The sequence below is a fragment of the Xenopus laevis genome, chromosome 4L (genome assembly GCF_017654675.1).
Source record: "Xenopus laevis strain J_2021 chromosome 4L, Xenopus_laevis_v10.1, whole genome shotgun sequence".
Classification (NCBI taxonomy): Eukaryota; Metazoa; Chordata; class Amphibia; order Anura; family Pipidae; genus Xenopus; species Xenopus laevis.
Window position 1 is genome coordinate 92,620,746 of NC_054377.1, and position 14,164 is coordinate 92,634,909.

The following is a 14,164-nucleotide window of genomic DNA, read 5'->3' on the forward strand; positions in this document are numbered from 1 at the left end:
ATATATATATATATATATATATATATATATATATATCTCTAGCGTTTAGATACTGAAGTTTTACATTCAAGCTATACAGATTTCTTGTGCTTCATAAATATCGTACATACAAGCTTTTGTGTTTGACTCTGGTTCTATGGTGGGTCCCTTCGTAATCTGTGTGCAGAATGCCTCACCATTCTCTGAATCATGGTTATAATATATACTGTAGTCCCAAGAAAGAGATATGTGAATTGGAACCTCCCCATGTGTCATCACTGCTTTTGGCAACGCATTTATATTCACTTTTTTTGTTTGTTTTTCTTTTGCTGTTTTTTGATCTGTTAGTTGTATAGATTGTGCATTGACACAACATTTCTTTTTAAATCTAAACATGTACACCAATATTTTGAAAACTTATATTTTGTAACTTTGCCTTTATGTTTGCATAAACCAAAAAACTCAATCATAACCAAATAAAAAAAATAGAAAAAATATACCGTATGCAAAATTTACAGTATTTAATCATGTTAGGTTGTAAAGTAAAGAAAGCAGGAGAAAGAAGATAATATATGCACATACTACCATAGACCAGTAATTAGGTGGGTCCAAAGGTTGTCAGTGGGTGATATCAAAGTGAGTGGGTAAAAATTATAAAGTGTAAATCACATTCAATATATTGCTGGGTGCAAATATATGGTGAAGCTTGGGGAGTTATTTATCAAACGTCAAGTTTGTGAGGTTTTTTATACCTCAAATAAATTTACAACTCGAATGTTTTCAAATTTATGAAAAAACTGGAATGTAAATAACTCAAATCAGTGTGATCGGGGTGCAAAACTCAAATACTCGAATTGATCGGGTTTTGGAGCGAAAACCACTGAAAAAAATTTGAACATCATGAAGGCTACATACATCTTCAAATGGTTCAAAGGACTTCTGCCATTGACTTCTACATGACCATGACAGGTTTTCGCTGCAGTACTTTGGGATTCGAGCTATTTCCAGCTTCGGGGTATTATAAATCTAGAAAAATTCATGTTTTTTTTGGAAAAAACTGAAAAATTCAAGTTTTTGTTAACCCAAAAAATTACAATTCACAAAGATTTACTGAAAACTACCCTTGAAAACTAAATTTTTTTGGCAAAAAAACACTCGACTTTTAATAAATAACCCCCAAATTGTCATATGTACATAAAAAGGAGTTTTTATTGTGCATTTTCCATTTTTAAGGCCGGCAGAAAGGTGGTTTATTTTTGTGATTCAAAAACAATGACTTATTCAGTGTATGTAGTCTTTATTTCACTGCCACCAGGGTTTGCTAAATATTTTTTGGATTCAAAAAAGGTAAAAGTTTGCACGAAGATAAAATTGTTTGCAGAATGCAATAATTTCTCACATTCATATTTTTTGATTAACAATTTTTACTGCTTAGTGCTATCCTGATATTCAAGCACTGTATTTATTAATGTATGGTAGAACTGTGTATTCAATAAAATAATTTAGGTGAGAAGTATTTTACATTACCTTACTGAAGTACAGTATACATATGTCAGAGGAAGAAAAAAAGAGAGGAAAACACAGGTACAAATTAGTATATAGTCAGAAAAAGTATACAAATGCACTGCATAGACAGGCATACTGTATAATACCTTTTAATTTTGTCAATTTCACCACAGAATGTCATAATACATGTCAGACTATAACAAGTGTTACAAGCCATGTTTACAAGTAGCAAGTTTTGAACCCAAATGAACCCTGCATGCTTTAATATCTCAGCCAGGATCACAACTCTGTGGAAGGATTATTTGCATATATAGGTATGGGACGCGTTATCCAGAATGTTTGGGACATGGGGCTTTCCAGGGGGTTATTTATCAAAGGTCGAATTTTAGAGCAATGTGAGCTTTTTTAGACCTTGAATGAACTCACAACTAGAATGATTTCTAATTTAAGAAGAAACTCGAAAAAAACTTGAATCAGTAAGTTTGGGGTTAACCACCTCTGCCATTGACTTCTACATGACCTTGACAGGTTTTAGATGGTGTATTTTCGGATTCAAGCTATTTCCAAGATTGGGGTTTAATAAATTTTCGAAAAATGTGAGGTTATTTTTTAACCTGAAAAATAGATTTTTGACTCAAAAATAACCCGATAAATAACTCGAACCATACTAAATCTCCCCCTAAGTGTTGAATAAACCTAGTAGGATTGTTTCCCCACCAATAAGGATTAATTATATCTTAGTTGGAGTCCAGTACAAGGTACTCTTTTGTTATTACAGAGAAAAAGGAATTATTTTGAATTATGTGATTATAATGTAGTGTTTGGTAGATGACCTTGCTGTAATTCAGAGTTTCTGGATAAAGGGTTTCTGGTAATACATCCTGTACCTGTATATCCAACAATAGATCATCTAGCTAGCATGTCATCAGTGACATCACTGTGCTTGGCTACATCAAGCTGATTTGCCCGCCTGTGGTGACAATACATTGAATTATGCTTATTTCTCACCAGGAGACAGAAAATAGTATTGCCTTGCAAGTTGATCACGGTGTTACAATGTGAGTTTCTTATTGCTGGAGCAATAGTGACTATACAGCAGCTGAGTAGCTGAGCCTAATAAAAACTACCTAGTTATTTATTGTGTCCTCTAGCAAAAACTAAATGAAGATTGAGTAAGCTCACTGAATTTTGCATATAAATTATATTGCAGTAAATCATACAGTTATCGTTTTTGGATTGACATTTTTTAAACAATATTTTATAACTTGCATAACATGAGGAATCTGCAATGTCTGTCTTTTTTTAACTGCAGCAGATTGTACATTTTATTTTCGCATCAGTAAGTTTAAAAGAATGCTGCTGTTTTAGCCCTAGCTGGTGTCCCTCCTATTGCAAATCACTGTAGCACTTGTTATTTTCAAGTACACTTATCCAACAGAATCCAATATAAATTTATCTTATTATTAAGGCTATGGAAAATATATTGGCCACTGACATTTTTTTGCTTCACTTGCTACATACTGTATAAGTTCATCTTTTATCCTCTATTTTAATTCCTCTCCAAATATTTCTCTTACTGTGTCCTGGTGGGTTCTTTGGTGCTTGGCTCTGTCACTGGAGTTACTGAAGGATTTCAGGCACCCTGGGTATTGACATAGATATGGCCTCTCCCCTGTGTGGCTCCGCAGATGAATCTTCAGGTTTTCAAGCCTAGAAAATGCCTTGTTGCAGCCTTCAAACTGGAATTAAATGAAAAATTAAATAATTTAAGCTTGTAACTTCCATATATTTGAGCAAAGCACTTAGAGACTCCCATGTCTAAGAAGTGCAGCATTAAAGGTGCAGTTCACCTTTCAGTATGACGTAGACATTTATTTATAGACTATTTGCAAATAATTTTCAAAAAAATGGGCACAATCTATTGTATTTCACAACCTAGGTGCAGGTCTTCTAGAACTGAAAGGCTTCTCCCTGAATCCAACATTACACTTGCTTTGAATGCCTAGGACCATACACTGTGCAACCAATCATGGTTCTTTAACAGATAATTGCTAAATTATTTGTAAAATGTGTCATCGTATTAATGTAATAGGAGACAGGCTGTCTCATTTTAAACTTTTGCTTACAGCCTTTCTTTAGTGATCACGAACAAACCAGTGTAGCTTGTTCATTTGCTCTGTACCACAGTATCACAGCATTTTTACATAAATCAGCTAAAGATGTTTCTATCCAACATATGTCTGGGATGTATTAGTCTTCTAGTTTTTCTTCCCAAAGGCTGCTACTCATTTTCCATTTCTGGCAAATCTTTTCGGTATTTCTTACTCTATTTTTGTGCCCTCTGGAAAAGAAACTATATCATTATTGTTCATGTAAATGGCTTTAGCAACATCCATTAGTAATGTTTCCACCTGCAATTCATACTGTTTTATAACAGGTGGCAGCATGACATGTAGGCTGGGAAGTAACAGTTAAACATAAGATATATATATATACTGTACAGCACAGTGCATGGCTCCATAGAGAAATTTTACAGGTGGATAAGGGCATCCAATGCCTTAATACCATTTGACCACAGGTTCTGAGTAATTTCAGTTGCAAAATATTTTGTCTCTATCCTGTGTTGTTTCAAGAAAATCTCACTCTTGCATATTGATATATCTAAGTTTGGTAAAAGTCAAAAGTCCTGGGCGCCGCCATCTTGGATTCTTCGCCGCCGGGAGCGGACGCGACTCCTCGCGCTCCCGGCGGTCTTGACACTTTGACAGTGTACCCTCATAGTTTAAATCATCCATCCCCTTTACTAGTTTAGTTGCACATCTCTGCACTCTCTCCAGCTCATTTATATCCCTCTTAAGGACTGGAGCCCAAAACTGCACTGCATACTCAAGGTGAGACCTTATCAGACCTATAAAGATGCAAAATTATGTTTTCATCCCTCTAGTTTATGCTGTTTTTTTTAGTGTCACATAATGAAACTGCCTGGAATTAGAAAAACAAAACTTGTATCTACAAAAATCCCTACATCCATCTCAGTTAACAAAACCCCCAACACCCTGCCATTAAAGGGCATATTTATTAAGGGTCAACTTGAAAATTCGAATTCGAATTTTCAGGGTTTTTTTTTACCTTTTTATCTTGTATCTTTTGAATTTCCTCCTGGGTGACCCATCTATCAAGTTACAAAAATCACATTTCAGACATACCTTTTTATGACTCCTGTTTTAAACTAAATATAACAATATTTAGATTGTAAACATATATCTTATAACAAATTATCATAGATTACCATTAATCAGAAATGCGGCTGATATAGTATTCATGCAAAACTGAAACAGGCCTAGCACACATTAAACACAAAAACATTAACAACAGACTGATGCAGGCAGCTTTATGTATTATTAGAATTTTAATTTGTGAATTTGAGAATTTGCCAATGAAGAAAAAATAATCCAAAAAAGGAAACATCTAAAGTAATTAGTATTACATTCTCTCAATACACTAGCAATGCACATGCTTTCTATATTAGGAACAATTCAGGGATTCAGCTATTCTGTGACTATAATCAACAAAATACCCTTCGCATATGATTGCACCCAAGTATATTTTGTTGTGTGTAGTTCAGATTTGTGTATATGTGGCACTGCTTTTCCCCTCCATAATTACAAAAGTGACAGACTGGCTGCAAGTTTGGTTATACGTCTTTGAATTATTAAACTGGATTCATAATTTGACACACAGACATTAAGGAGTCATTTGCATGTCTTTGCCCAGCATTTATCAAAGGTATTCTGTCATGATTTTTTTTTTTTGTGTTGTTTTTATTTCTAAATAACTATGTTTACATTACAAATTATTTACTCTACCATATAAAATGTTTTCCTTAACTAACAAATATATTTTTTAGCTGGAATATTGGTGTGTAGGCAGCCATCTCATCTCATTGTACCTGATCCTGTGATTACATAAAGAGCTAGCCCTTGACTTGGGTTAGCCGGACTTGGATTTTTACTGTTAAGTTCTGTTCTAATATCTCACACTAGGTTTGGCATGGGAGCATTTTTAGCAATGCGGGTGTCAGGGAGCTGTTATCTTCCTATTTTTCTGCTGATGGTCTAATGGGGGAAAGGTAGGGGTGATATAACTACAACTTGCAGTGCAGCAATAAAGAGAGACTGAAATTTATCAGAGCACAAGTCACATGGCCGAGGGCACCTGGGAAACTAACAACATGTCTAGCCCCATGTCAGATTTCATAATTAAACTTGTTTGCTCTTTTGAAAAAAGGATTTCATTGTAGGATTCTATTGGAGCAAACTATTACAGGGGTGGTTCACCTTTAAGGTAACTTTTATTATGTTATAGAACGGCCAATTCTAAGTAACTTTTCATTATTTATTTTTTATAGTTTTATAGTTATTTGTCTTTTTCTTCTGACTCTTTGCAGCTTTCAAATAGGCGTCGCAGACTCCCTTCTAAAAACCAAATGCCCTGTAAGGCTACAAATGTATTGTTATTTTTACTTTTTATTACTGACCCTTCTATTCAGGGCTCTCCTATTCTTATTCAAATCAATGGATGGCTGCTAGGGTCATTTGGACCCTAGTTACCAGATTGGTTAAGATGCAAATTGAAGAGCTGCTGAATAAAAAGCTAAATAAGTCAAAAACCTTAAATAATAAAAAATTGCAAATTGTCTCAGAATATCACTCTCTACATCATACTAAAAGTTAATTTAAAGGTGAACAACCCCTTTAACTGATGCATTTTGAAAGAAATGACAGAATGCCTTTAAGGTAAAGTAAAAGCCTTTTAATCTTTGGTTTTAAGGCAGTGCTATTTGTGTAGTATGTGGTATTTGAATACCTTCTGTATTAAAGGGGTTGTTCACCCTCCAAACATTTATTTTAGTACAGTTGTTTTCAGATTGTTCTCCAAAAATGCAGTAAATGTGTTTTTCAATTGATTTAGATTCTTTTTATTTTTTTACCGGTTTCCCAAAACTGGAGTTTAAAGTTTATGTTTCTGTTTTAGTCTGTTCCTGTTTCAGTCTGGAAGCCCCATAATCCAGGTACAGATTCTGAACGGTTACAATTTGCTACATTAGTTGATACATTTCTCACCAGCATCTGTGGGATTTGAGCAACTATTGTATTAATTATATTGGCTGTCTTTAATTAAACTCAGGAATTTCTGCTCAGCAAAGCCAAAAATAATAAATGTATTAAAGTTTATTTAGAACAATTTATAGTCAGTGACCCCCTTCCTAGAGCTGCTTTAGAAAGACATAAACTTTTTTAGATTTAAACGTCAATATTAGAAAAACGGCCACATATAAAAAAACAGAATGTAATTGAAAAAGGTATTTATTTCTGGTGAACTATCTGAAAATGACTGAACTGAAAAAGTGTTGGAAGGTGAACAATGCTTTCACTGTATGTGTTATATTGAGAAGAGCTCATCTGCATCTTTTATAGGATGATTTACTAAAACTCTAATTACTCTCAGTTTTTTATGAAAACAAAGTCGACCAAATTCCCTTCCACGAATTTAACTAATTTATCAATAATTCTTCTCTAAAAAATCAGAGCAGCAAAATCGAGTGTCAATTCATATTGTAGGATTGACACTCTGAAATCTCGATTTTATCGGATTCTCACTGTGAAAACTTGACTTTTTCCCCCTAAAAACATGGACCAGAAAAGATTGAGGTTTAATAATTGGGACCCTAAATGTGATGAATCCTTTGCTTTGTTGTCTGTAAATCCTACTAACAAAGAAGCCATGTTCCAATACCTTGCATGGATGAGATACTGGGAAATGTAAACAGAATTATTAGGCTGTATCTGTGCTATAGTTGACTACAGGGGTCACTTACCGGTACATGTCTCCACCCAGGGCCAGATTCTTGGATAACAAGAAAAAAAAAATCACCTACAAGAATGTTCTGGGTTCCGGACCCCCCTAACGTCGCAGGCCAGTCATGTCGCAACGCGCTGATATCACAGAGCAACATGCTGCATCGCGGCGCATGCGGTGCCATTGCATCACATGATGGAGGATCGCCAAAGCCAGCAACAAAAGCCTGGGTGTGCGCAGGGCGAGCTGCAGCTGACTGGCTTGTGAGGGGGGAGGAGGGGCAGTCAGGCCAGGTTGGCAGGCTATGCTGCAGTCATTTGAAAGTGATCTTGGGGACTGTTGAACTGTTGCAGGGAGTGAGGGGAGGGTGGACAGAACTGAGAAAAAAAACTACAAAAAAACTCACAAAAAACTACAAAAGAAACTACAAAAAAACTGTAATAACTGGAAAAAAAACACAGAATTATGTTCAAACTTTCATAACCTACCAAATTTTGTGGGGTGTGGCTATAACATGGGTGTGGTCAAAAATTTTTTTCTTTCTTTCTCTTAGAAAGAGGTGCAGGCAAATGTTTCTCCTGTTTTAACCAAACAGAATATTTGGCACTTAGGGACATTATTCAAGGCTTAGAATCAAAGAGGCAAAGAACATGGGCCACAAATATAAAACAGAGGATGGATACCAACACATAGTATATATGACTTTGTTGCTGATATTATGGGGAGCTTTGCCTTCACTGATTTCATTATGCATTCACAGATATCCTCTATACATATGATACAATCATGCAAGATAATTGGGATCTAGAGTGGGCCCTCTAAGGGCAATGGCACACCAGGAAATTAATTGCCAGCAATAAATCTCTGTTTCGGCGGGCAACTAATCTCCTATAAAAGCTTTCCCACAGGCAATAATGTCAATTACTGATGGTAAAACACGTGTCGCTTCGGGCTTCCAAAATCCCTTGAAGTTTCCACTTGAGGCAACTGCCTTAGAGCAGGTGATAAAGAAAGGGCCCCAATGTGGGCTGCACCTTCTCTGAATGATGTGCAAGGTATGGGGGCAGGTAAGGGGTGGGATGGAGGATGCCTACCTGTCTCCCTCCTCTTGCTATTTGCACAATGCCCCAAAGTGCCAAAGTGCAAAAAAAAAGTCAGAATGCTGCCATTTTTTGCACTTGTCAAGAAACATCTTCAAATTGTAAAAGGGACATCTGCTATTGACTTCTACATAACATTGACAGGTTTTAGATTGAGTATTTTTAGCATTTATTTTAGCAGCTTTTTGGTACAATAAATCTCTAAAAATTCTATTTTTTTGTCTAAAAATTCAAGTTTTCCCCCTAAAAAAAATTGAAGCTTCATAAATAGGCCACTATGTCTCTCTGGCTTTAGAACCCAAGGGATATGCTTTAGGGAAAGTTATCCAGCATATACTTTAATGAATATAGGCATAATATTTAACTAACACAACTCCTAATCAAGAAGCTAATTATGTCTCCTGCCATAAGTCTGTGCTTTGATTAAGTAGTGTGGCTTTGGATATTACAAATCCAAGATATAGAGCTAGAGTGTGTATATTACATCATTGGCAAACAAAGATCCTATTCAGTGCAACATCATTCCGAATTTGTTCAGTTTTATTTCTGTTCTTGACGTTTTAAGATTATTTTCCCTGTACTGTTCGCAGCCGGTCAACTCAGCTTTGGTGACATCTGGATCTGGAATTGAACAACATGGGCTTGCCACTATTGCCCTCAATAACTGACATCGAGTTTCCAAGAATGAGATCTTTATAGAATGACTGATTACACAATAGTTTCCAAAAAATTTGAGCTAACGAACCATCAGTCCAGTAATTGATTTATGAGTAGTTCAGATATAAATATTTATAAGATGGATGCCCTATTCATGCACTGCTATGATTTTTAACCCTCGCCTGAATATAACTTCTAAACATCCCAGTATATATTTGCTAGACTTGTCTGTCTATCTATCTATCTATCTATCTATCTATCTATCTATCTATCTATCATCTATCTATCTATCTATCTATCTATCTATCTATCTACCTATCTATCTACCTACCTACCTATCTATCTATCTATCTATCTATCATCTGTCTGTCTGTCTGTCTGTCTGTCTGTCTGTCTGTCTATCTATCTATCTATCTATCTATCTATCTATCTGCATGGAGGACTACATAAATTAAATCCTGCTTCTCTCAAGGTAGAGCATGGCTAAAAAGTGGCACTCTCTTTTAGCGGGGCCTTTACATATTAGGCTAAGATCTAAACTTTCAGAAAAATAATCTTGCCCACCAGCGGCTTTTAAACAGGAATACTAAAGAAGAACTAAACCCTAAAAATTAATGTGGAAAGAAATGCTGTATTTTATATACTGAACTTATTGCCCCATTATAATGTTTTAGTAGCACGATACAGTAATTATCCAGGCCTTCAAAGTTGTCACAGAAACTCCCCATTTTGTATTCTGTTCAGAGTGTCAGTGTCAATGCACATGCTCAGTGTGGACTGGGCAACTGTTGGGAAGCTAAGCTTACGGGTCATTATAAATCATAAAGCAGAAAATGATGTTCACATGTCATAGAAGCTGATACTACAGGGATGATTATTGAATTCAGATGTTCATTACACTGGTGAGCTGCCATGCAATGTGAATCTGAATGAATTACTAATTAGCCTTGTATTGTGAATATTATTTATATTTTATATACAGTATATTTTAAGTCAGTCCCTAAGCTTAGGTAACTGACGGCAGCCTAGAGGATCAGCAGAAAAGAATACAGGGAACTACTAGGAACATCTTCTAAGACACAGAAGTTGCCTTGGGCTGTTACAGAAGACCTTAACATAATGTGCAGCATTTCTGCCCAAGTACATTATAAAGCTTTAGTTCTCCTTTAAGGTAAAGACATATTTTACAGAGATATTTTTCAGCTGCAGAAATTCACAAAAAAAAGGTATTTTTCCTTTCAGAATCATGAGTTATTTTTCTGAAATACTTGACAAAACTAGGTTATGATGGCCAATTCCCTCAACACCTTCAGACAAAATATCCAATGTTGCAATATCTTAATTGTAAAGGACACAACAGCTTTATCCAGGGTAACCAAATCTGATTGCTGTTTTGGAGTCAGGATGAAACACCTGGCAAGAGTTACAGGGATGTTTTGCTTTGGTATCACCAGCGCCCAGAAGTTTTCTGAAGGGCTAAAATTAATGAACAAATGTATTTTATTTATATCCTCAATAACTATATAACAATGTAACTATGTATCTTTTTGGTAAATCAAAGACATTATACTGGAGTTTCTCTTTCCCTGGGTAGCAGTTTACATGTATCGATAATACACAGCTTATAGCTTCCATGCATTGGGAAACAGTTTGTTTTTCAACACAATTATGTATTGTTATTGCTATTTTCTCAAACTGACTCGTATCCCATAGTTCCTTGCTGATACACAAGTTCGCTGTGCTCTCCTATGGTTACTTGACTATTTGAAAGCTTAGTGAAACAGATGGCAGGCTAAACTTGTTTCTTCCCCATATCACAATATATTAAGTTTACTAATTTTTGTTGTCTCAGACAATCAAAATGCTAAATGTCTGGAACACTGAATCTCAGAATACTGGAAAAGTAATCTTCAAACATTAAAGGTCTTATAAGCATTGCATCACTACTTTGGCTGGATGTATTTCTGATTATAATGTAGATAAATCTCAAATGTAATAAAACTAAAATAACACAAACTAAGTATGAAACATAACAGGATATTGCAGTGAGATTAGGTGGTTTCCTCTTACTACTGGACAGTCCAAGTGAAAGGGGGTGAAAATGTAGACAGATGCTTTTTAATGATAATATTTAATAAATGAGTGAATTATGTTGTCAGCCCAAGACAAATAATGACAGTGATTGGAAGCAAATGGAAAAAATATCTATCATTATAGCTAGATTTTACTTCAAGATAACTAGATATAATTATCATAAAATGGTATTTTAAAAGGCTAATTTTAACCAATATGCCTTATCTATGACTGATTTTCTGAATTGGGTCCACGTTAATTTTATCTGTTCATTAATGCATCATTTGTATCATTGCAGGGAATCTTGACTGGTGAACTGGGTGGCAACGATGCAGATAATTTTCAGCTTTGATTTATGAATACATACACTTTAGATTCAAAAATATAGAGAGGCTAGTTTTACCCCCTCATAAAGGACTAGTAAGGCTCCATCCAGAACATGCAGTGTAGTTTTGGATTCCAGTAGTCAAGGGGACATTTGGAAACAGAGAAAGTCCAGAGAAAAACAGCTAAGCTGATAAAGTATTTAGAAGATTTCAGTTATGAAGAAAGTCATGGCAAGCTGAGGTTACACTGGAGGAGAGGAACTTAATACAGGATACAATCACTATGTATAAATATATGAAGACCAAATAATATGAAATGTTATGCACTGTTATGACACTTCTCAACAGAGGGTACAGTCAACTGTAGACCAGGGTACAGTGCTTGATATTAAACTTTCATGACTACTCACTTACCATACATTTGTTTGGCTTTTCTCCAGAGTGAACCCTCATGTGAATAAGCAATTTGTAACGAGCATTGAAAGGTTTATATCTTCGTGCACAACCAGCCCAGAAACAAGTAAAATCATCTCCGGTACGCTGGTCAATGTGTGTCTTCTCAATGTGCCTTACTAGCTCTTCTTGTTTATCATACAGAGCACTGCAGTCTATCCAGCGGCATATTTGCCTCCCATCTTTTGATACAATTTGAATCTGTTTGTCAGATTGTACTGTCTTTGGGGACATGGGTTGTTGAAGTGAATATGGTGAGTGCAGTTCCTGATAGTCATCCTTCGGTTCTTGTTTAAGAATGTTGAACTCCTTGCTTTCTATGGAAGCTGTGTTCAGGAAAAGAATGGTGTTTCTCTTTGCACAAGGAGTATCAAGCTGTTCTGGAAGTTCATTTTCTTGCTCATCATGATCAGGTGGGAGACATGAGATAGGAGAAGGCAAACCATAGATCCCTTCTGATTCGGATGGATTTGGGAGACTAGTGGTATGGCCTTTTTTTGTGTAAGTAGAAATTCCAGTGAGAGACAAGTGCTGGATTTTCGCACATGGTGATAGGGAAGTATGAGGGGAATTACCATTTCCAACAATTTCAGTTGCTTCTAAGGAAGATGAGCATCTCCTCAAGCTTTCAGCCTGGAGACAGACAGAGGTGTAAGTGCCAGATACAAGTGACCCCTGCATTGGGCTATCAGCTGACTCTAAAAAGTAAGCTGACAGAGAGCTAAGTCTTTTGTGTAATGAAGCTGCATCTGGAAGAAACGGTGTCCTTAACTCTTCTCTGCCTGAGCAGCTCAAGTGGAATGGTTCTGACTGGCCAGACAGTTCACAGGAATTCTCTTCTTTGATGAGATCTGGAGGGTGTGTTTTGTTCACATATAGAGAAAAACAGGGGTAAGACTGAGCAGACCTGTCGAATGAAAGAAATTGTGAAACAGTGTATAAATTAGAAGGCAAAAGGAGACATTTGTTTAAGAACAATAAATAATGTTGCTTTCTTGGTAACTTATTTTGTTCAGTGGATGGTACATTGCTTTTAATTGTACCAATTATGTACCAGTCAATGTTATGGTAATATAACACTTACAGTACTAAGTATCTTACAACTCTACTTCACATTGGCATTACTACATCTCGTTGGACTGCCTCTCAAAGAAAATCTTCTGAGGGGCCTGGTGTGCACAACAACCCCTACTCAGCCGGCCATACAGCAGACCCCATGGGCCCCCCCGAGATCATAGGGTTACTACCTCTATAGTTTCTTCACTGCCAGTTCAGTTGAGAGCACCTTACAAAGGTCATATCTTATCTTGTAGCCTTGGTGAATATTTAAATGGCCACTATACAGTAACTTTTTATATTCCCTGTGTATTTACCTAACAAATACATTATTAGCTGAATGCCTTCTGTCTTTTGGGCTTTATTTCCACAAGCAACTATGAAGGTACTTTGGATTAGCCTACATTCCATCCAAGCCCCTTCCAGACCATGGAAAAAGGTAGAATAATTTATTCTTCTGCATTAGCCCTTGCTTTATAACTGAGCATTTAGAACTGAGTATCTCCCACATACACAGGACACTCATCAATATTACTGTATCAGAGGGAACTTGATTCATTATGACTGACTTTCATGCAAGAATGGAATTACATTAGTGCTAATTGTTTTTAAAAATACATTTTACACATAATACACATACAACATTCCTATTTGTCAGTAATCCACTGAACCAATGCCAGCATGTCTGAATTGTTGGTTTAAAAAATTCACAGGCACCAATCTCTGTATAGTTTCACTCCAGTGCTGAATACTGAGTGGGACTGGCACCCACCTGGAATGAATAGAACCAACACCCGTGTTTTGTTGGTAACAGCATGCTGAGCTACAAATACAGTTCTAGTTGTGCCACTAGAGTTTAGTTGTAGTTTGTTTACAGTTCCTTGGGATAATTTTCAATTGTATTAAGACTTGGAAACAAGCAAAGAATGCAAATTGAGCATGTCGATAAGAGGTGGTATTTCTACCCAGGAAGAACAATAGAAACTAAGCATTGCAAGACATTGTGTCATTGCCTAACTAAGGACGAACTGGTGAATGTGTATATCTGGCCTTGCACAGTATTATGCTTGGTGTACATAATACAACAGCAGACAGTATCCAGTCCCGTGGTTGCATAAACGACAGTACTGCATCCTCTAGTGTCACATTCCATGG

General features: G+C 36.1%; 1 protein-coding gene across 3 annotated transcripts in view; it reads right to left on the minus strand.

The window, feature by feature from the left end:
- The window catches only part of LOC108714330 (zinc finger protein GLIS1-like), a 72,193-nt gene that overhangs the window by 16,412 nt on the left and 41,617 nt on the right, over positions 1–14,164 (minus strand). For all 3 annotated transcript variants that reach the window (XM_041590473.1, XM_018258450.2, XM_018258449.2), the window contains exons 3-4: positions 11,915–12,860; positions 3,063–3,224 (exon numbers count right to left, since the gene is read on the minus strand). In XM_041590473.1, the coding sequence (XP_041446407.1) occupies positions 3,063–3,224; positions 11,915–12,860 (1,108 nt within the window). The remainder of the gene's footprint in view (positions 1–3,062; positions 3,225–11,914; positions 12,861–14,164) is intronic.